This window comes from Diadema antillarum, unplaced genomic scaffold (genome assembly GCF_040938485.1).
Source record: "Diadema antillarum isolate AM-2024a unplaced genomic scaffold, OU_Dant_1.0 seq00001256_RagTag, whole genome shotgun sequence".
Classification (NCBI taxonomy): domain Eukaryota; kingdom Metazoa; phylum Echinodermata; class Echinoidea; order Diadematoida; family Diadematidae; genus Diadema; species Diadema antillarum.
Window position 1 is genome coordinate 352,687 of NW_027272040.1, and position 24,867 is coordinate 377,553.

Here is a 24,867-nt window from a genome sequence, read left to right on the forward strand (position 1 = left end):
TACTTTTTTTTCTTCAATGAAGTAATTACCCTTCGTCCATGTAGAAATCACGTACTCATGTAAACACACCCATAAGCACACACAAACACACACACGCACACACACACACACACACAATATCCCTTTGTTTTGTGTTGGAGACCACATTGCTTCGACTGCTGCAAAATTTTGCAGGCTGAGTTTGTCAAACTGATCATAGTAATTATTAGTATATAAGGACGACGACTGATACGTTGTACTTTGAGCAATTGTCTTTCAATTCCATGTCATTGTTTTGTGATTTGATGACATCATCACATTGAAAATTGTGATTAAAGGTAAGGTATCAAAATCAGCCGATTTTACGTGTTATGTATACGGGACGCATTATACGGGACGTATTTTTCCCCAGTTTGCCAGAAATGGCGTAGCGCCATCAAGTCGTTACAAGGCCGCATTGCCGTCTAGCAATACAATACTCTACATGTTCATGCGGCCACGTTTGTTGAGCGGGCATTGACTTTTTCCCCCTGTTATATCTATACATTTTTTATATTTTTTTTTTGTCTTACCATTTATGTGGATTTTCCGTGGCCGAATGGTTAGAGTTTCGCATGCGTGCATTTGAGGGATCGATGTTCGCAGGACACTTTTGTTTGCGATTATTTTTTTGACTCTTTTTAGATAACGTTTCATATTCACATTCTTTTCATTGTCGACCACGGATGACCGGTATCTAATATCAACCCAGCGTATCACTAACTCGTCTTCAGTGACAAGTTTCATGTCTCGTTAAAGGAGATGTTATTTGTTGTTCACGACAGTCACATTGGTTGTCTAATTGGGCAAGTAAGGGCGTAAACTCAAATAGGATAGGATCAAAACATTTACATCAACATTTTCATTGTCTGTTTGAACATACATGTAGAGTGTGAGGTTTTCTTCATGATTGACAGGAAGCATGCTATATCGGACGATGATGCAAAAGTCTGTGTACGTATATCAATGGGCTAAACTCAGTTTGGGTTTGATGATAGAGAATCAGCTGTAGGCATTGATTTGCTTCTATCCCATTGTCACCCTGCTTCATTTTCCAATTCATTCTTGGAAGAGGGAAGAAAGTTCAAAATTGTACTAAATTTGGAGTAAAATTTGATGTCCCCACCCCAGAAACTCATTTTTTGATGTAGCATAGTGCTCTTGGGAGTGTGAGCATCATTTACTCAGTATTGCAAAGAATTAATACATTGAGCAAAATGTTGTGTAACTGTTCTATTGGGAACTACATGTACAGGTAATGTCTAAAAATTGGCTTTCATAGGAGCCTGTGATAGTTCTCATGTCATACATCTGGTGACATCTAGTCAAACATTTGAAACCTGTTGTTTAGTTCTGTCTTTATAAGCACTAAATTTGGCACACATGCAGGGATGCCAAGTTCAAAATTTTTTTTATGAGTGAGATTTTCATGACTCGGCAACTCGGCGAGCGAATGTGCGCGCAAGCGAGGGTGTGGGAGGGGTCCCCCCACCCCCCCCCACACACACACACACACCACCGTGGCCTCCCACGGTAGGGACCTTTTTCAATTTTTAGCTCTTAATCGTGCGATCAGGTACATACTTAACCCTAACTAGGCCGGGGGGGGGGGCCTCCGAGGCCCCCCCTCGACGTTCCGCGTGATGTATCGCAATCGCAAAGCTATCGCCGCGACGTTTCATGACATTTTTCTTTCGAGTCTCCCGCATCTTTTGACACCAAATTTGCGACGCCCGGGCGCGCGGTTCCGAAGTTACGCATAAATATGTACATGCATGTCAGACCAAAAATTGCTCAAAAACGTGAATTCGTGTACATTTTCAATGCAAACTGTGCTTACAAGCAAATTTCATAAAAGCATGATTATTTTGGTGTTTTATTGATTAAAATCAATGAATAACATATTTTCTTGTTTGGAGCGATGTCGCGGACAAATTTCATCGAAAAAACAATGAAAAACATAAAGTCGAAAAAACAGAAATACATAAGAAATTCAAAAAACAATAAAATACTTAAGAATTTTTTCTGATATCACAATTTTTTTTATTACATTTGCTAAGGACACTAAAAAGAATATTTACACAAAAAATGTGCCTGTTTTGAGCTTTATTTTGTGATTTATACCAAATAGTCTGATTTTATGCATAATCATGCATAAATTAGCATAATTTAGCATAAATGATGATTTTTTGAAAAAATAACTTCATGGTATTTTAGATTACATCATAGGCAATGTGTGTTGCCAATTTTTGTCGCGATCGCGCAGTCGACAGCCGAGATCTGAAGGGGGGGCCTGGAGGCCCCCCCCCCCCCCCGGCTCTATCAACTACCTAAATGGCCCGGCCTAGTTAGGGTTAAGTGACTATTTTTTACTTATTTTGAAAGACAAAAGGAAAATATACCTTCATTTGTAACTATCACTTAATCCTTTGAGCTACGTACATGTATGCTCCTTATTATGGGCCCAAATTGCAGACTTTGCCCGATGCGTGAGAAAAATGGGTGTCGTGCGTGAGATCGTGAGACAACCCTAAATGCTTGAGTCTCACTCAGAATGCTTGAGACTTGGTAGCTCTGCACATGTAGACTGATATTTACAGTTGTATTTCATATTGAGACAAACTGAACAGTTTCAGTGTACTTCACTGTGCTGTACAAATGTGTACTATCTACAATGTGGTATATATGCACTACCGGTGTACCTTTTTGTTTTTTGTGAAAAAGAGTCAACCAGTTTACAAAATTAATACTCACAAAAATGTTGCTTCCCACATCAAAACGCATTGTGCATTGTTGTCAGGGTTGAAGGTGCTAATTTTTCATGTGAAAAGGTGGACAACTCATTTTATCATTTTGTGAATCTGGTTCTTAAAATCTTTGCAAATTTTACCACTTTCGGAACTGTCTTTGAAACCCGTTCCTTCCACAATTCTTTGAGTGCCTTAAAAGCCCCCAAACGAGAGATTCTTTTTTGCCAGTCGACAGAGAACGGACAGCTTGGTAATCCACCTGAGCAAAAGCAGTCAAGCAGTACAACCCCTTTCCACAGTCAAGTACATGTGCCATCAAACAATGAAAATGTTGATCGAGTGCAAGGTATGAATAGAGTGTGCGCTAAGGGTTTACAGACTCTTGTTCTACACAAAACCAGGCACTTGAATGGGATGACTGGGGTCAGCGAACACAGAAATCTACTTAAGCTCAGTTTTGATCACTACATTCATGTTCTTACAAGTTTTATACCAAAGCAGGCGCATACAAAAACAGTAAAAAAAGGTAATAATGCTGTGATATTTTTCCAACAGGTGATATGGTGATAGAATGAACTCTTATCTTTTTATCAAACCCATTTTTCTTGGCATTACAACACAAAGAAACATGAATATAGGCTACGTATTAAAGTAGGCACTCTTGTCTTCATCTTGGGAACCAGGTTCCCATGTATCAGTTACTTCCCGGAACCTGGTGTACCAGGTTCTGGTATACCAGGTTCCCGTAAGGAACGGGTTAAATATCACAATTTGCTAAATATTATACCATGACGGTGAAGTTAAGCACTTACAGACCTTGTGTCCATGTGTTATTATGCCCCACCCCCACCATGCTGGAGGTGTTGTGACTGTGGAGTGTTTTGGGGTGTGGCCTACATGTATTAACTCTTTATGTGCCATGGTGGAAACCCTCTGTGTGCCACATTATGCTAAGACACCAAAGTAGTACTGCTTTGAGAGAGAGAAAAAAAAATCTGCTTTCAGATCTATGTAACTTCTATAGATGTCTGTTACGCTGGATATATAGTGCGCAAAGTTTTAGAAAAACTGTCAAGCTTTGCTTTGATGTAAATTGTATGACAATTCTATGATTGTTTTTCATTCAAATGACCGGTAGATATCTTAATGTGAAGGCGTGACTTCTGCACACAAAACAGTGACAGAAGCTTAGAATTTACACGCAAATTTAATAGGGAGTACCGCTTGATAATCAATAACCAAATAAAATGCAAGCTTTATGTGAGAGGAATAAAAGTGCGCGATACACTTTCATTGTACTGCGGCATTTGGTGGATTTATCGATTGGTTTTGGTGGGTTTGTGCGTTTAAGCACAATATGCAAAATTGACACGCTGTTGACTGAGTCGGACGTGCGAACGTGGCACATAAAGAGTTAAAGGGATCATAAAGTTTTGGTTGAGACCTAATTTCAGGTTTATAACATTTTTTTTTGTGTGAGATGATGAGACACCTCTTCTGAAATATGAAAGAGCATTTGATTCTATGAGGAATTCAATGTTTATTTGATGAAAATTGGTTTTGAAATGGCTGAGATATCCAAAAAAGAGCAATTCACTAAAGTGTGGGACCCACACTTTGTTACGATCACTTTGTTTTACTTTGTTTTTGGATGTTTCAGTGGATCATTCCAAACCCGATTTTGATCAAATAAACTCTGAATTCCTCTGAAAATGATATGCTCTGTACTATATCATAAGTATTTTCTTGGTATCTCGCAAAAAATTAAAAGCCCAATTTTCATCTCCACCAATACTGTACTATCCCTTTAAACCACAACCAAATTTTGGTGTTTCCAACCCAGGCTATTCCACATACAAGTTATGTAATGCAAGACCTCTGAAAGACCAGAGATTTTCATTAATCTCTCAAAGGTCTCAGAAAGTATGTCAGATGATCTTTCAGTGATCTCTCAATAGTTTGAATTTTGGTCTCTCATTGAACGTTTGGCAATCTTCAAGGTCCCACAGAGATCTCTGAGAAATCTTTCTAAGTTTACTTTGTGGTCTCTCAATGATCTTTTATAATTATCATTATTTTTTTTTTGGAGCCATTCCTCATGGACACTATATCAATTATCTGGTCTTGGAGACTGCTGAATTCCGGGTATATTCGGGCAAGCGTCTATGGGAAATGCTTGTTGTAGCAAATTCAAACCTTCCTCAAAGGGTTAAGGGTCTCTGTGATGTGGAATGGGTGTTTTCACCAACACACAGAGTAATGTATGAGACTATGCTTTGTGCCAATGAGCAGCTCCCTAATGTCAATGAGTTCAGTTTTACAGACAGTGCTATGTTCTGCAGTCAAGTGACTTTTTATTTATTTATTTATTTTTCAATCAGCCACTAATGGCTGTTGTTTTCATACCAATTTAAAAGAGATTAAACAAGTCTTAAATGCAGAGTTCAGTGCAAACAAATTGGATTTGTGTAAAGTAGCTGTGATTGCAAGACATGTATGTGACCACCTACTAGCTCAAAACCCCCCAAAAGTTAGAGATTTGGATTCTGTGTAATCGACCAAATTATGTAATTCATTAACCCACCCATATTTTAAAGTTTGTCTTACATGGGAGAGTAATATTTTTTTTTCCCCTACTGTCAGAATATGGTAGCTTAAAACAAAACTAAAATCAAAATGATATCTATTTTGTGGACTATGACAGGTGTGCCGAGGGGCTGCTTTCACTGGGAAATACATGGTGTAGAACGTTCTCATTGATTGGTCTGCATGGCACACCTGACTGACCCTTTTAATAGAAGCTTTAAGTCCTCTTTTCAACCTTTTCTATGAAACTGCATCCCCCACACTCTCTTTTTATTACAATTATTTGAATGGGGTTAGGATGGTCAAAGTTGGAACTTACTCTATAAAGCTATGAAGAAAAGGAGGAATTTGTTCTAAGCCTACTCTTTGTAAGTTGTGAGCTCGACAGTCAGATACTGTAAAACGAGGAATGTTCGTGTGCATTTTAATTTCGCGAGCGCCAAGATTCGCGAAATTAAAATGCACATGAAAGTTCTTGTCTACACTATATGCATTGAACGCCAGTGACAATTCGCTAAAATTTCATGCTATGAAAAAGGCCGTCGGCTCCAATTTGTGAAAATTTCATGTCGTGAATATATCATGTTTTACAGTATAGTAACCTGTCCTGCATACATCATACACTAGCGCTATCTCATGCATGACATCGTCACCGGCTATTGTACAACAAGCCGCATATGTGAATGAAAACACAAACAGGCATGATCTTTTCCAAATGTGTTTTGTTCTCTTATTTGATATTTAACATGCTGATTATTCTTCATATTACATGCTCAATCATTATTCAAAATCCCACTGTGGAAATTTTGTCATTTGGTTTATACCTGTAAAAAAATACATGTATACACATGTTTATCCACAAACATGCAGAAATACAAATAGAGTTTCTTATCAAAATTCTGCAAAGTGGTGAATGTTTTGATTGGCATGAAATCCTCCCCTTCCTCCCTTCAAACTGGGATGTGGCATATACGGCAAAGCAGCCTTATGGCTGGCAAACATGCAATTCATATTCACAGGAAACAAACATCATAATAATATTTGCCTATACTTACCAACAATATAACCTCTGTTACTCTGGTTTCCAATCATAACTAATAGTATTGTGAATTAAAATAATTGTCTCTTAAGTACTGAATGTTAGCTGTTGATGTGGATCTTAATTCTTTAATCTCTGTGTGTCCCTCTTTCTTTTCTCCAGTCACTTACACAGAAATGCAAAAAATGTGCAGTGATATCTAGCTCTGGTCATATGCTAGGTAGTAAGAGAGGCAAAGAGATAGACAGCATGCCCTGTGTCATCCGCATGAACAACTCGCCAACAGAAGGCTTTGAGGAAGATGTTGGTCAGCGCACCACAGTACGAATTGTTTGCCACATGTCTACTGAGCCAGTCAATGCAGACTCTGAGGACTTACTCAGCCCAGCTAACTATCAGAGCAAACCAGAGAAAATCTTGTTTTTTGGTCTCAATGAACCAAACCATAAGTGGGCTCTGGAGAAAGCTGAGATCATGGTGGACTCCTTCCCAGAGGTGGATTTCTACTCCCTGGACGAGGTTGGAGAAAAGCAGTCAGATCGCATCTTTGAGATGGAGACTGGCAAGAACAAGTAAGTTTTAAAGATACTTGTACCAGTAGGGAGTACTCTTGGCATGAAATTACAATGGTATGTGGAGATGGCAGTGTATTGCTTGACTCAGGCTTGAAGTTGAGCCCCCCCCCCAAAAAAAACAAAAAACCCCAACAACAACCCAACAACAACAACAACAACAACAACAACAACAACAACAACAACAACAACAACAACAACAACAACAACAACAACAACAACAACAACAGCAACAACAACAACAACATGAAATATACTTTAGGGCATGGAGACAATGCCAAATCAAGGAGGTTTGAGGTACAGTGCGAGGCTCGGCCACGGCTTGGCCGCGGCCGTGCCCAGCCCCGCTTCAGTGTAAATGCGCAAAAGGCCAAATATGAGGCCAAAATTGGCCTCGCATTTGGCCTCGCTCTGGAGGTGGTCTCGGCCGCGGCCGAGCCCGGCCTTTTCTTGGTGTAAACGCAAACTGGGCCAAATGCGCGGCCAATTGCGCGGCCAATTTTAGTCTGGCTTCCAAACCCTCTGCCTGTATCTTTTGATATTCAGGATATTAAACCCCTCAACGTCGAAAACTAGTATAGTTTAAGGTGGTTTTGTCCTGCAAAGGATTCTTTCCTTCGGCAAAGGCCTTTGCCCGAACGGCGACTTCGTCGCCACGGAATTCATTTGGCAAAGGGTCTGAAAACCAGACAATACCAAATTGCATTTGTTTACAAGCAGAGCGCCACTACGACAAAATATTGAAAGGTTTGAATTAAAAAGCACGGCCGAGCCCAGCAGTGTAAACGGACAAAATTGCGAGGCTCGGCCGTGCAAGTGAGGCCGGGCTCGGGATATTTACAAGCACATACCAAATTTGAAGAAAATAACTAGCCACAGTGATCAAACTGTAGTTTGTACATTTCTTTTGGTTTCATAGTTTTATGAACACAATGTCAGAGTACCTGCATGTCATCTTGCACTGATTCTGCCTCAGAAAGGAAGAATTTGAATGTCTTCTAATTAGGAGCTGCTTATACTATCAAATTAGAATGATAGGAACAGCACTATATGAAATCTTGTAGCTTCAGGTTCCCTTTGTGGTTGAAGTGTCTCATTCCCAGACAAGTTAACTCCATTCTTGTGTACTTTTTGTGAGAGAAAAAAACTGCTTAAAGCCACCAAAATAAGGAAATATAGAATACTCCAATCATAACTGTAAGCATATTCTGTGTTATGTAATAGATGAGGTATCAAAGGAAAGGTTTGATTTGTTTTATTAATGTGATGATGAAACTTATTTTTAGAATGTTTAAAAATGGCACTTGCAATGTATTTTGTATAAATGGAACTCTTCAAATGTTTGTGACAATTTGCTTATTTGGTTTTAAGGGGAATGACAGCCCTGTCAAATGCAGAAACAAGGTATTTAGTTCACAATCTCTAGAAGAATACATTTCCAGGTGTAATACCAAATAGTTGAATATAATTTTGTTTGGTGTACATGTCTTCTATATTTGGTTTCTGTGAAGAATAAAAACAAATTATTTACACAAAGAGAGACAGAATTCAGAAAAAAAAGAAAAATTTGATGAAAGAACTTGTCAGCAAAAGTTCCCCCTCCCATTATGACGGCATTTTAACTCAAAGAATATTGTATCGGAAGGTTTGTATACTGTAGCCATCTTCATATTGTACATATCAGTATTTGATTGCCCAACTTCCAACCATTATAATATCCTTTATACAGTTTGTCCATATAGCCCTAGTGAGCAAGTGATTGTAGCATAATTTGTATAGTGCCTCTGATATTCTTCAATATGTATATCAATAAGTTGTAGATATTATTGTTGTGTAGGTTTACTTTCATATTTTCTCTTTCCCTTCACAGAAGCTACACTGTATTCTCATACTACATACAGATTGGTCATATAAATTGTCATCCAGCATGTAGCTTTCATAGTACTTGTCTCATTTGACCCAGATTTCCGCTGCTCATGTACTTTGATGTTCATACACAATGCTGCAGCCTTGTAAGGGTTTATTCTCATTCAGTTCATAATTGGAATGCAATGTTAAACCAAGGAACTGTCTCACATGATGTGAGTCACATCAGTTGTATAGTGTGTGGTGCATGCATCAAACCCCTCCAAATAAATAACAACTGCCCTCTGCTAAGGCCTTGCAGAAACATGTCATGGCTCAAAGCCAAGGGTTCTTATTTGTTAGCAGCAGTGTCTGTGCATATGACAGTAGTAAAGTGTGTGGAATGGGCTTTCAGTTCCTGATACCGTGGAACCCTATGTCTTGGGAGAAATGTCCATGGAGTAATTGTGTTCAAAAAGAGGGGGGAAAAAAAACAAGAAAAAAGATATGAGCTAACATGACTTTAGAATACTCACAGGTGAATAGATTATGAACAAAAATTAATTAAATGTGATGAGCAATGTGTCTAACTTATATTCTTTCCACTTCATCAGCAAACCCAGTTGGATTAACAGTTTGATTTTTGAAAAGTTCCTTTAACTTTTACATGCATTTTTAAAAAATAGTGTTGATTATTGTGCTATATTTGAAGGTCAGTGTAATCACATGAGATATTGCAATGAACAGTATGTCATCTATAAATTATCACCAGAAAAATGAAAAAATGTGATGGTATATTTATGTATTTATAAACATGTCTAACTACAAAAAAGTACCTGTACCTTGATCTTCACCCCAAATTGCAATGGAATGAGCCAGCATTGCTATGTTGGTTGATGCTCAGTGACACTTGGCACAGCAACTGCTAGCAGAATGCACTCATATCTCACTGTACATTGTATATATTGTACCTTGGTGGCCTCACAAGCAGCTAGTGGCTTACCAACACCTGTAAGTTGGTGAAGGGATGGGGGGGGGGGGGGGGGGGGGGGCAGCTGTCAGTTGGACTAGTACATTGACATTACTCATTGCTGTTTGCTTGTTTTTTTTTTTACTCAGTTTTTCTCTATACCCAAGGAACTTTTTAACCCGTTGAGGACGAGTCCGAGTATACTCGGGCAAGCGTCAATGGAAAATGCGTGTTGTAGCAAAATCAAACCGTCCTCAACGGGTTGAGGCATGCCAAAGTCTACAAAATCTGATTTGAATTCTGAACTGTACAAATGGTGCAAATAATGAAGACGATGAACAACTCGGAGCTTTGAATTCATTTGACATTGTGCAAACTTGACATGTTTTTACTCATGCCAGCATTTTTTTTCTGTTTTCTTGTTTCTTCAATGCAAGTAAACATCAGTTGTAATTATTCATTTTTTTTTTGTGATACATGAACAATTAAAATTGGATGCATTTTTTGTGCTCAGTTTCTAACCCCAACCATAATCCTTCTTATTGCTGAATTGTATCTCCTCCCATGACACAAGAAAATCAGACACTTTCAGAGAAAAAGTAGAGTGGCACCTTTTTACAACTCTTTATTTCCCTTTGTCTTTTGTATTTCTTCAGGTATGATACCAATACCTGGCTGTCAACAGGCTGGTATACCATCCTGGCTGCACTGGATATGTGTGAAGAGGTTCACATGTATGGCATCGTGGATGAGAATTACTGCCAGTGAGTAAGATTTGAATTTTAAAACAAGAGCAGAACAAGATATAACGAAAGATGGCTTCACTGTTTTTAATGCTTACTAGGCCGGGCTATTTTTGTAGATTGAAAAGCCGGAGGGGGGGGGGGGGGGATGTTAAAAGGTTTATTGATAGCCAATAGCCTCTTTTTTAAACTCTACCCGCAATCACTGTTATAGAGTATTCTTTGGATTGAGCAGCCAGGTGCCATCCAGTCAGGTTTCTTGTGTATGCTCTGTCTGCCATGTCTCCAGCTTGATTTCGTTCAAGTCTATTATATCCTCTGGATCAGGAATCTAGAGCAAAACCTGTTTTAAATCAAATTTATCTGTAACCAATCCTTTCAATACTCATGCATGTCACCAGAATTTCATCTTAACAACAAACATGTATTGTAGATACTTTATAAATGTCTCATTGCCTCATTGACTCATCTGCATTACTGAGCTTTTGAGTGTACACATGAAGACCACCTGTCCTTTTTTTTAAGAGTTTTTTTTTTTTTTTGGAATGATTTTAGACATCTAAGTTGTGTAATCACTGATGCATGAACTTGATATCTGTTTCGTTCATGTGCTTGCAGACAGGTCGGCAATCAGAGTTTGATTTTATGACTGTGTATTGTTGATACTGTACTTTTCAATGCAACCAAATATTTTTCACCTTCAATGCAGGATATGTGTCAGTAATAAATTACCTTCAGAGTTCAATGTCACATTTCCTCTCACATTTCTCTTGAGGTAAGTATCTGCAGATTTTTTTTAAAACCCATTTGAATACCTTTTCCACAACATATTTTTCCATTACATTCATTTTGACCTCTCTTTCAGGCGAAATACAGACTCCAAAATCCGTTACCACTATTTCCAGACATGGGACAATCCCACGGAGTGTGACTACTACAAAAGTCATGAGGACACACGATACTTGGGTGGGCATCGTTTTATTACAGAGAAGGCCATCTTCAGTCGCTGGGGAGCCATGTTCAACCTGTCTTTTCACAACCCTGAATGGGAGCCGCCTCGTCTTGCTGACATCATCAATAAAAAGCTGGACACACCTTTTGTGTCCAGAGATGAGCAGGATAAGAGTGTCATTGGAAAGCTATTTGAACAATTTGCTAAGTGGGCTTTCAGCAGTATGATGTAGACTCTTTGGCTCCAATTTACACTGGACAGGAAAAGCAAAGCAAGGAACATAGAGGCAAGAAAGTGAGCTGCAGGAATTGTTTTTCATTTAATATCAAAAATAAAATGATATGTGACTTTCCAGTCTGAGTGATCACTTGTCACATTAACATTCTACCCAGCAAGTTAGTTCATTTTCAATATCTTATGTCCCATACCAGATATTTTCCTCATTAATTTTGTGAGGAAAAAAAGGTGTGACATGAAGCTATTAGCCTCTGCGTGCTGTCTTTGTTATGAGCCCACCATAGTTTCCTCTTTTTTTTTTCTTTTTTTTTTTGGGGGGGGGGGGGGTATTAGCAGACCTTGGCCCACTGTGGTCTTTTACATCTGCATTTGAGCCTAAGGGCTTCAGTTGGCTGTTGTCCTGTTGGGTTGTAGATTTCACCAATCAGAGCTTTCATGACCATCATCATGATTGATATCTGGTTACCTTGAGTACTTTGAGGATGGTCAATTGTAGAGTAACTGTAATGCAAGAAATTAGTCTGAAATGGATGGTACATTGTACTGTTGACATGAGAAAAATGTGTCACTAGAAATTTTATTGTAGGAATAAAATGAAAATATTAGATATTCTCATTATCTCTGTGAAAAAAATAAAAATACTTCAATTAAATTTATTCCTTTAATGCCAATGGTCTTGTAAATTCCACTTTTGGGCATAGCCAGGAAGGCTACCACAAAATTACTCTTTCTATGCAATTTCAAAATCTTGTGACTATGGAAACACTACTTCATGTTGAAGAGTAGATTTGTAAGATAGTATGAAATTAACCTTTCAAAGAGCCTCTTCTTTAATATTAATAAATACAATCTAAAACACAATAGGGATGAGGGGTTTGATTTTTTTTTTTTACCCCACTTATACTAAGCAAAAAAAAAACAAAAAAAAAACAACCAAGTTCTGAGGCTTCCTCAAACAGCCTTGAGCAGGCTTTTAGCTCAGTATGAACAGACAGAATACTGAAAAGGAAATCCAATCTTATTCTGAAACCATCTACAGGGTTTGGTTTCCCAGCCTGCTATAGCAGCCACAAAGAGCCTCAGCTGGATTTAAACGCCGCAGGTTTTAAGAAGCAATTTTTTTTTTTTTGCCAGTCCGGAAGTTAATCACTGAAGGTCATTATCCGTTAACGTAAACACACCAGCTGTCATGACTGACTGCTGTTGATAAACACTGCTCTAGTCACACATTTTTGTGCGCATACACTTTTGCGATAATCTAACATGTATTGAAAGTTACATGCCATTTATCAGAGGATAACTTGATTACCCCCCCCCCCCCAAAAAAAAAAAAAAAAAAAAAAAACCAAAAAAAAAAAAAAAACCAAAAAACAAAAACAAAAACGGAGCCAGCCGGGGCCTGCTTTTGGTGGTTGGCCAGAGCATAGTAACAGACGAGAGATTGAAAGTAAGAGAATATCAATCAGAGGGGTGAAGGTTCAGGTGTGCATTTTCTTCAATTTGTCTCCCTCTTCAAATGAAAGTTGTAAGATTGCAACTAATGATCTATAGTTCGAACCTGCCATCTGCTTTCTGGGCAGTGACACTACCACCAGGCTATCCCTGGTTTTCGAAGCTTGGGTATTTGTTCCAAATCAATTGTGTCACTGCTGGCAACCAGGGATAGCCTTGGGGTTGTGTCCCTGCCCGGAAAGCTGTAGTTGACAGGCTTGAGTCCTGTGGTTCCCATTTTCCGACATGTTGGATAAATTACAGATCATCAGTTTCAATCTTATAGATTTCATTTCTAGAGGAAGACAAATTCAAGAAAATTCACATCTCAGAGGAGAGACTTTTCTTTATTTTTTTTTTTAAAGGGTTTTGGGAAACAGTTCAAGGAGGTTCTATATTTTGACAGCAGTGTAAATGGGAGATTAGATTGAATTCAGAATTTAGGATTTGATACTGAGTATGATAAAGGCATTTGAGTGTTTCAGGAAATGTGTATTAGAGACCTTCGAAAGTATGCTAAAGGGATAAGCAGAGCAGGGGAAGGTACGTTAAAAGGATAGGCTTTTGATTGGACAATAATTCATCAAAAGGTCATGATTTTTCTCGTTTTCCTTCTTCTGAATTGCAAGTAACCACAGGGTAAAGATGAAAATATCATTTTTCCTATTGGAATGTATTTTTGATGTTTATATGCAAGTAATGTAACATTAGATGAACCTGTTCATTGAATTGTGTACTAATTGTCAGTTTAATGGTTCATTCAAGTCTTAATCATATGTAGACACAGAGAAATCCATCCAATGTAAACATAGATGTCAGACTGTTGTGCAATGAACAAACCTCAAGCTATATGTAATGTAGGTATGTGAACACCATTGCTCTTTTTTGAAGCAATGATGTTGACTGCAACTCTACTTTCTGCATGCATACAGTAACACATTGTGTGATACAGATAGTATGTGAAGTGCATAGTGTCCTTCAACCTATGTGCACTGACAGAGTTGTTGGTACTGACAGTGAATCATTGTTAGTGCTCTTACTCTCCAAATATAAATTTGAAAACAACACTTCAGTTAGAATTAAAAAAAATACTTGTAACTGGTATATTCATTTTGGTTTCAGTTCCTAAAGGCACCACTTTGTTGTTCATTGGCTTTAACTTTGGTGTAAAGCTTTGTTTGTTGAGTGTGACAGCTATCACAACATGCAGGGCATTAAAAAAGTATGTTTATTTCATGCACTTGACCAGATGGGCATTCAGGCAAGGGCCCTCTGCATTTAGCCTGTTAAAGAGTAGTCCTGAGTATTAAAACTCAGGCAGGTGTCTAAGGAAAATGTGTGTTATAGCAAACCAGTCCATCTTTAAAGGGTTAACAGACATGTATCCCTTTGCTTCACTTGCCTGACAGTTAGTTTTAGTTGTCCTGAGAAGCAGGGAAGTGGGTTTACAGCACCCCTCAGGTGTTTTACAACAAGAAGAGGAAAGAAAATAGCAATAAAACTTGTCATGCTCAAACCTTCAGTATGTTACCAACATGAAACTGTAAATCTTGTGTTCTCTGAGTAGACAGATCACATGTCAAACTACCAAAAGTTTAATGATAAAGGTGTAAGCATATTGTGATGTCATAATAGGGGACAACATGGAGCTGATTGCCAGGTTGCACCACTGCAAGGTGTTAGTACATAGAACATTTGGAAGACATTTAAAAAAACGATTGATTGAACTTGCCAAGTATTCATATGTTAATGATTTGGGATGTTTCCAGCGACTGTTGTGATTAGTACATTCCATGAAAAAATAGTTGCATGCCTTTTTTTGTTTTTTGTTTGTTTTTATGTTATTATTTTTTTCAGTTTTGTTTTCATTTAATATTTTGGTGTTATAAGATGTACTTCCTCTGTCTCTCACACCCTGTATTTTGTAATAGTTTGCATGAGCAAGAATAAAGAATCAGAACTATATGCCTTTCTTGCACACAGAATGGCCCAAATGCTGCCCCTAGATCGAGACCAGTCAGAATCCAGTAGCAAAGAGTGTCCAAGCAGTGAGGTGGGATGTCTCTTCCCACCTCCCTGGTCCAAGGGACCTGTGTTGAAAGTTAAGTCATGAGAGGAGTAGAGACCACATCAAGTTTGTAGCCAGTGGTTCAGTACTCAGATAAACTGTGACATGGTGGAGAGTTTGAATTAGGTGTCAGCAAGTTAAATTGATATGAATTTAACATGAGACTCTAACCCACACTTTTTGGTAACAGAAAAGAAGAGTGATGCAAGACGCAAGTTGTGTTCCTTACCCTGGCCTATGGGAAAAGAATGGAATGAACTGAAGTGCTGTACAAATTAATCTGGTCAAGAATTAGTTGAAATCATAGTTGGTAGTATAAATTCTGTGGTCATTTATGTCTTGAGTGTTGCAAAGGGATTATCGTGAGTATCAAGGGTGATATTGGCATGAGACCAACACTGAAGTCATGTGTGGTACATAAAATAGATTCTACCTTGGAAACTACCCTGGCTTCCATAGATATTCATATGAGTATGCTCCAGTTATTTAGACTGCTTCCTAATATTATGTGAGAATGAGTCTTTCTAGCAGAATACATGTATTGCTGGAGTCTGCAGGATTGTTTGAAAGGTGTGATTGAAATCTTTCTATACTAACATACTTCATATGATACTCTTTTAAAAAAAAAGCCAGTTTGTTTCCTCTATTTCAACAAGTTAAGAAATTTGTGTTTTGACGGCATTCAATGTGTATGCCCCCAAATCAGAAAAAGCCTTACTTACGGAACTTCGTTAGTTTTTAATGATTAAAATCACATGTGGTACTTTTGTTGAACTTGGTAAAAGGTGATTCTTATAAGAAATTTGGCACATGTGATGATTGTGTTGTAAAATTTTGCTAGACTTATTTTCAAGAGCAGCAGAAAGGATGTTGCCATGGTCGCAGCACATTACAGCCCCAAGTCAGGAGAAAGCAGATACAATCATCCAGCTGTGAAGCAATTTGAAAAAAGAAAAATTGGTACACATGTGACTCGAAGTAGTGATATGTAAGACACCTTTTTTTTAATTAATGCCTCCGCCACGAAGTGGTGCCGGAGGCATTGTGTTTTCGGGTTGTCCGTCCGTCCGTCGTACGTACGTCTGTACGTACGTACGTCCGCATTCGTTTACGCGATAACTTGAGTAATATTGACTAGAATTTTACCAAACTTGGTCCATGTATAAAGCATGATAGGGCAGTTACTCGACTAGATTTTGGGTGAAATCGGCCTAAGGCCAAAGGTCAAAGGTCAAGGTCAAATCATGAAATTGTATCCGTTTACGCGATAACTCAAGACTGGATCGAGCAAATTTCACCAAACTTTGTCCGAGGATGATGTATGATGAGACAATTACTTGATTAGTTTTTGAGTGAAATCGGACAGAGGTCAAAGGTCAAAGATCAAGGTCAAATCCTAAAATTTATCTGTTTACGTGATAACTCAAAACTGGATGAAGCAGCTTTCACCAAACTTGGTCCAAGGATGATGTATGATGGGGCAGTTAGTTGAATAGATTTTAGTGACATTGGTATGAGGTCAAAGGTCAAAAGGTCAAGGTCAAATGCTAGAAATGTTATTTCCCCTATATCTATGCCATGCCCAAATTTATATTCTTGAAACTTAGAGTAAACATGTACTCCTTCTTAAAGATTCTCCAGAGGGAGTTTCATGTCATAAGGTCAAAGGTCAAAAGGTCAAAGGTTAGGTGGAAATGTTATAATCACTTTTCTCGCTAATGGTTCAATATATCTTCATGGAACTTGGTACATACGCATGTACTGACTGGCAGGGATTATCTAGGGAATGTAGGGATCATGGGTCAATAGCCAGGGGTCAAAGGTCAAGGTCAACTCCTCAAAATTTTACTATTTCCCTCATATACTAGTATATGCAAAAAAGCTTGCATTATTAGTTTTAAAACTTAATATATACATGTATTACCTAATGGAGATTCTCTGGGAAATTTCCAGCCAATCTATTAAGGTCAAAGGTTAAGGGTCGAAGTCCAGGTTTAAATGCAAAAAAAATATACAGTTGAACCTCTCGTATCCGGACAAGTCGGGACCGGGGCTCATCCGGATAAGGGATTTGGCCGGATACGGGAGACTATTACATGTGCATATACATACACATGTACTGATGTAGCCCATTGTAGTACCACATGTAGTAATGTGTATACTGCAACCTTTTCATTGTTACATGTGAGAGGACTCAAGCGCATAATCTTGTGTCCATGTTCTTGCGATGATTTGGGGATGTTTGGGGATGTTAAAATGTCTGAAGGTAAGCAATTTGGAAGGAAATTTGATGTAATGTATGTTAATCATGTTGGAAGTAATATGTAATTCATGTGTGTTTGTGTAGGAGTTCTCAAGGAGTTGGGAATCCCCCTTTCCTCCCGTAATTATTTTTAAAAAAGATCACGGCGAGAATGCGTCCGTATAATAGAGAGATCCAGATAAAGGGAGGCCGGATAAGAGAGGTTCAACTGTATATATATTTTGTACCATAATTACACTCTTTCTTCATACCTTGAAAATTACTCAATGCATAAACTTATGAAAGGGTTGGTCAGAAGTCAAGTAAAAATCCTAAATTCCCCAATATATGTGTACCTGCGCTCTTAGACAATTATAGCAAACCCAGTTCAAGGAAAGTGAAAATTCAAGATATTTCTGACAAACCTGTCATTTCAGTATTTTGCCAGTTATGTGAAACTGTCATCACACATTGTGAAGACATTGTACTATACACCTATTAGGAGAATCATGCATAATGGCGGAGGCGTCAGTCACCATAGCGACATTTCTAGTTTTTCATCCATTTACGGCAGAGTACCAGAAGAGAAGTGTTACGTTAGGGTATTAATCTCTTTCAGTTATATTTCTAGTTCTCAAAGATATTGCCAAATTTTTGTCGCTCTTGAAATGCTATGCTTCTCTTGTTTTTGTCCACACAAATATCTTTGTTCCTAAACGTATATGTACCATCAATGTTGATTTCCTTTCTGTAGTTTAACTTCAAACATGTTGGTAGAAGAAATGAGCTACACGTGTAATGAGTTTAATTTCAGCTAAGAAATACTAACATGGTGTTCTTGTTGGAAATGTTTGGTTGTAATTAAGAGTGCAGCATCAATTATTAATGATCAACATCTCATTTTAATGTTGTGATGATAGAAAGTTGCTTGGTTACTCTTTTGCTTTGGAAGGAATTGTGTTTTTGAAAAGAAGTCATGATAAAAGCCAAGCACTTTTGCAAACAATGATGCTTTGCTAATATTCCACATTTCAGTTGTGAATGTTTTTAATGAATTTGTACTGCCACATCAAATCATTTTTGTTTCATATTTTCTGTTATCATTTAACAATTTTGTAAACATAGGCCTGTATGATAGTTAAGAGGATGTACACGTTTTCATAAGATTGGATGTCCTCTTGTTCTTGAGGGGCCGTGTATGATCAAAGTAAACCTGAGTGTGTGGCAGCCAGATACCCCCTCTTCTTTCCTAGGTTTCCTCCTTGCTGCAGCCATTGTGTAATAATACATTTCTTGATGTGAAATCAAATCCTCTTACTCAGAGTTCTGTAAAGTGACATTGATGTTGGAGATAATAGTACCAATCTGGTTGATTCCCTAAGGACTCAATGACTGTATCAAAAGTGAACTTGCTACATTGTATATGGTTTACAATGTGGTTAGTGTTTAGTATGAGTGAACTGTGAATTGAAGTGGACGCTTGATAGAATTGTAAATGACTATTAAACCTTTGGTTAAGACTGGGATTACTAGGACAGAAACCTAATAACCATTAAACCTTTGGTTCAGACTGGGGATTACTAGGACAGAAATCTATGTGATTGTTAAACTTTTGGTTCCGACTGGGGATTACTAGGACAGAAATCATGACAGCACACAGTGTTTGCTACTTTGCCTGATTATGGAGTAGAAGAATCCTTACACATCCTGAATGATGAGGAACCAATCTGTCAAAAATGTCTGTGGTTGATTTAGCCTTTTATTTTCTGATCACGGCATAAAAGCTTTGATCCTTTTTTTTTTCTTTTCTGTGTTCCCCATCTTATCTTGCTGTGCTACAGAAGTTGATGGGTAAGAGAGATTCAGTTTTAACGATAGGTACCAGGTACCTTTGCAAAGCAGGTACATAATTGTCACATATTTTAGATTTGGTTGTTACGTGATGGTACTTGTGTGATGGTAGCACAGCATTGTCCAATATAAGTTATAAGTGTTGACATAATGTAAGAGATACATGATATAGGAGTGCAATATGTGACCCTGCATTACAAAACCACCAAAATGTCGTCAGACATGGATTTTAAGTTTTGGGTAGATTCTGAAAGAGCAAACTCTGAACCTTAACATTATATATAACTCAATATGCAATTTTCCATGTGTCTCATGATCATAAACTTCAGAACAGTATAGAAAAAGAATTGCTCTTTCAGAAAATAGGGAGAAAAAAACAAACAAACAAGCTAAAGATTGACGGGGTTGACCCATGTCACCCATTTTGAGTCCTCAGGTAAAATTGTGGCATGCGGTTTTTGTTGCTTTTGTGATGTATGATCACATATATGATATATTATAATATCCACTTTGTGAATACATATACCCGTATTTCTTTTTTCCCATCTTTTTATCAAAACTGTGAAAGTGAAGTCTTTTCTATCTCTCCTTTACAAAGCATGCTTGACTAATGCAAATTTACTGTGTGTGAAAAAAACATGCATTTTTTTTTCTCATAAAAGAATAATTTGCCCTGCTGTTCATCCATGATCATCCTTCAATCCAGTCTGAATAATGGTGTGTACTGGTCTGTACTTGTGTATATATGTTTACAGTGAACTCAAACCCAATAGAACTTTCATAAATCTGTTCTTTGAAAGTCAGATGCAGTCATATGCTTAGTCTTAGTCTTTGATTCTTTGTCCAGTATGTGTGTTCTGAGTGATAGTACTGGTAATATGTTTACTCTGTAATGCATCAATATACATGTACTCTGTGATCTCAGCTGGGAGATCTCATCTAATAGAGACATTTGCCTGGAATATCCAAGTCTGCTTAGTGGTGTCTACATACAGTTGTATGGTGGCATAATATTCTCCCATATCCAGCTTATGAAAATACATGTACTGTCTATGCCAGTCCTGTAGTTTGTGATGATGTACCCATGTCCTGTGGTCTGTGGGAGAGCTCTGAGCTGTTCATTCTAGCCTGCAGTATGTATTGCTGTACAGTAGTAGCCATGCAAGATAGGTCAGTGAGTAATATGGCATTGTCTACTCTTTAGACCTTCTAGACGATGTGACCCCTCTCAAAGATCACATAAAGATGTGAATTGAATAGCAGACAATGTGTGCACTGAGGTGTAGGGAGCTAGAATTCCACTCCTACCTACACAATGCCACTCCTACCTACACAATGCCTTCATAGTCAAGGCAAGGGGGTTCAACTCGCAGTCATACCCTAGTGTGTGAGGTTAGATGAGCAGTTTTCAATTGTCCATTGTATGCCTGCGTCCATGATACACCAAGTGTTGTTAAACTTTGCATCAATTTGATTAATTCTTTCAAATAATTTGGAAGGTACAGTTACTTCATTTTGTTTGTATTACTTTTTTTCCCCTGATGGCCAGAGTAAGTGTGAAATTACCTGCCAGCATTTATTGACATCATTTACTGCTGTTCACTACCCTTTGTCAATGTATGTCAAGTCTTCTTTACTGTCAATCTAAACTGTAGTGAGGACTAGTAAAAAAACAACAACACCCAAAACAAACCGTCAAACTGACAGAGCAGTGATATTATGCCATCAGATATGTAAATTGACCTTCATAAATTTATTCCCTGAGATACATCTGATGATGTCAACCTGTTCTTAACCCGTTGAGGACTACATGTAGTCCCAAGTATGCTTGGGCAAGCGTCTATGGGAAATGCATGTTGTAGCAAAATCATACTGTCCTCAATTGGTTAAGCACTGGGACCTTTGGACCTCTTTCATTCCAATACATGTGATTAGACATTCCTTGAAAGGTAATCACAGTATTGAGAATGAGGATTGAGAGGAGACTCCAGAATGATGTCATGTGATAGTCTTGACAGAAAGCATTTGTTGCAAGAACTTGTGAAGAGTCTCAACCTTTCCCAGTAACTCCTCATGCTTTGGAGTACAAGACTGATTCATTCATGATGGCTGCCTAGTATGAAGATATGTGGTCTTCTGTTAATAGGAAGACTGAACAAATAAGTAGGGGGTAGTTTTTCATTAGTACAATTCAGAACACATGACATTTAAAGCTAGACAAAATGTAACCTGGCAAAGGAGCTGTAGAAGAGGATTCAGTGTCATTTGTATAATATGTACTCTTAAACATTTCTAAAGTACTCATTTTGTATAAACATTTTACTTATCTTCTAGATTCCTTGCATTTACCAAGCAGTTGATTTAATTCAACTATCACTTCTTAACATGCTGATTACTCATCTCATATTTTTCATGGTTATGTCAATTGTGTAATGGCTGAATTTTTATCTATTTCTTTTTTTTTTCCAAATATGTGCTTCATTGATATACAGTATGTCTCATAGTTCGTAAATCATACATTTGTTTGTAGTAATAGCTGTGGTGTAGGAACAATAATGGAATATATATATATAATATAAAAAGTTGAATTGTCCATTTTGTTAGCAAGCTCTGGTCCTAATGCATTTTTTAAAGGGAACAAATCAATTGAGAAAGAAATATTGATGCATAATGTATTGCCCAATAATTGACAAAAAAGTGAAAAAGTGAAAGTTCATTAACCCTACCTGCCAAAATGTCAAAAATCCTTCATAAATTCCCCAAAATTCTCGGATCACTACCAAAAGTTAATCGTTTGGTACTTCTGTCATTCTCAACCTTTCCTGCAAGTTTCATCCCAATGCGTTAAGTACTTTTTGAGTTATTTTGCACACGGACAAACTAACTAACAAACCAACGGTAACGAAATCATAACCTCCTCCCTTGGCGGAGGTAATAAAAGGCATTAAGCTTCACAATATTTTCATGTGAAGAAAAGTCATCATGTGTTTCTGTTATTACATCTCCAAACTGCTGCAGTATCCTGTATTGTGTTGCTGTTTTTGTAGTAACCAATTCACTTGTTAACTGCTTCATAAAATGTTATTTCTGTCCTTAAGCCAGAAGGCTTTTAAAGCATGACTTATTCTGTGTTTGCTTCTATTTTAAAGCAGAAGTACTGTTCACCATTACTTATCTCAGGTCATTTGTCTATTTGTTATGCACTCCAAGGATGGTGGATTAATATAGAGTTATAACCTTGTAAGTTTTATGCATGTATCCATGTCAAGGTTTACAACAAAGCAACAACAAATATGATTGCTTTGTACTGGAAATTACAATTGTGTTTCGTGTGTATGTTTATGTCTTTGACATTGTTTCCCATGGCATGTGATCTGGTACAAGTACATGTACAAAGTGTTTTGAAATGTCTTAGTTCATCAACTTAATCTTCTTGCCTGATGGTGATTAAAAATCTTAATAAAAATGGATAATGCATAAAATGGTTGTTACTGTGTCATTTGTCCCAAATCTTGGTGGATGTTGAGTTTGTGGAGAACAATGAATGAACTTGCTACTGGCTGTGTGTAAAAGGTGGTCTACAGTACACAGAACCCATAAAGACATTTTTTCCCCCTCTCTCTCTCTCTGGTTGCTGATACACTGTATATGGAGAGTTTGTTTGCAAAAACCGATAAGTCCATATTTGCCAATTGGAGATATTTGCGATTAAAGGTCAAGAAAAATAAAGCGAATAATAAGAAAATTTTTGCTTCTTTTGACCATAACTTTAAGAATGTACCTTCATATGTAGTGACCAATATATCTTTTAAAAGGTATTATTTTGTACTTTATGACAGATATCATACTTCAAAATCTTCAAAAATGGACTTATCGGTTTTTGCGAACAAACTTCATATGAAAGCTTATACACTGTATTTCAATGCATGTAGAATTTGCATCTTTGTCATACATGCAGGTTAGCTAGTAATAGGAATTATAAAAAAAGAAGACGATGAAAAAAAGAAAGAATTGACATTACTCAGACACTATTAAAAATGTGCTTACTTCAGATGGGTGGGAGGGGGGGGGGTTCTTTCTGTGGAAAAAAAAAATCAACTCTTTTCTTGTATGGTCTTTTATCAGCTAGTAGTCTTTGGATGTAGTATTGGGCTCAGTGATAATCAAGTCCGGCCGCAAGTGTGCTCGGATAGTTTGCTACTTTATCATAACGTCATGCAAAATTGGATTATAGCATTGAAATGCTTGACACAGCAGAAATGTAATTACATGTACAGTTTGTATTTCAAAAAAGCTTGAAGTCAATTTGTTGGGTCTAAATACCAACTCAAGACTGTGTATTAATGAGAAGGTAATGATAGTTGTTTCGAAATGCCTTCCTGTAACGGTGCTTCATTATTTATTCATTATCGTTCGAGGTACATTAAAAATTGACAGGTCCACTGGAAGCTATTATACTACGTGTACTCGTTTTATAAGTGTTGTATCCCCCTAAAAATCACAACATCGATATTACTGCAAAAGGGAAATTGAGCAGGATCACTATTAGACTACAATAGAGTAATGACACCATTATTGTCACTAGCGTTTTGGTGAACTTTCTATAACTTGGCCGTTGTCAAACCATGGACTTTCATGGTCAAACGGTAAAGACAAAATGATGGCGAAGCCTACATGTAGCATTCTGGTCTCGTGCACTGCACAGATGGCATGCCATAAGAGATTTTGGCCGAGAACTATTTTAATGGCACTGTTTCTCAACACCTCAAGTATCTGAGTTTCCCTATGAATACTACCATTCTCATCGGTCACTCATCGGAAGCAAAGATTGTTGCTTCCGGCCACCCTCCGAAGTGCCTGATGAATCCGACTTGGTTGGTCGAGTATCAGATGAGTATCAGGTGAGTGTCAGGCAATGTCCCGTGTGATCCTCACCGGACGATCTTGCCTCATCGGATCACCACCCGACATGTCTGACATTGACCCGATTGTCGACCCACACAAGTCGAGTTCATCGGACTGCGAATTGATACGCTTCAGTAGGTGGCCGGAAGCTTAGCTTCCGATGAGTGACCGATGAGAGAAAATCTCTGTGGAATGGGAATATTATTTTTTACAAGCCTCTTGATTAACAATGATGGAGACCTTCAGATAACTTTCCGACTTTGGCATTTTGAATACTTATTAATAATAGCATGTTGCCAAAGCCTCTCAATAGGCGTTTTCACATCAGCCCGATAAAAATCCAAGCTCGAGATATTTTCCAATTTCCCAAGTCAGAAAATAGCGCGCTATTTCGAAACATCGGGCTGATGTGAAAACGCCCAATGTGTGTTGGGCGAGCAAAGCGAGCACAGCCGAGCTCGATACCGCGAGGGCCTTTTTGAGATCTGCTTCATACATTGTTATTCATGGTGAACCTTGAATAGTCATATTTCAACGCTTCGTTCGCTCCGGTTCGCTCACCACTAAACAGAGGACCTAAAGGCAAAACCAAATTAAA

General features: G+C 37.9%; 1 protein-coding gene across 2 annotated transcripts in view; it reads left to right on the top strand.

Moving 5' to 3' along the window:
* Window positions 1–21,991, top strand: part of LOC139745351 (alpha-N-acetylgalactosaminide alpha-2,6-sialyltransferase 3-like) — a 44,467-nt gene extending 22,476 nt beyond the window's left edge. Inside the window, exons 4-7 of one of the 2 annotated variants that reach the window (XR_011711886.1) lie at window positions 6,556–6,965; window positions 10,437–10,544; window positions 11,389–11,769; window positions 15,187–21,991. Coding sequence is in view for 1 of the 2 variants with exons in the window: in XM_071655746.1 (XP_071511847.1) it covers window positions 6,556–6,965; window positions 10,437–10,544; window positions 11,389–11,707 (837 nt within the window). In the remaining variant the exon portion in view is untranslated. Of the gene's footprint in view, window positions 1–6,555; window positions 6,966–10,436; window positions 10,545–11,388; window positions 12,023–15,186 lie in introns of those variants that run through there. The other variant, XM_071655746.1, reaches the window with a different exon arrangement.
* The last annotated feature ends 2,876 nt before the right edge of the window (window positions 21,992–24,867 follow it).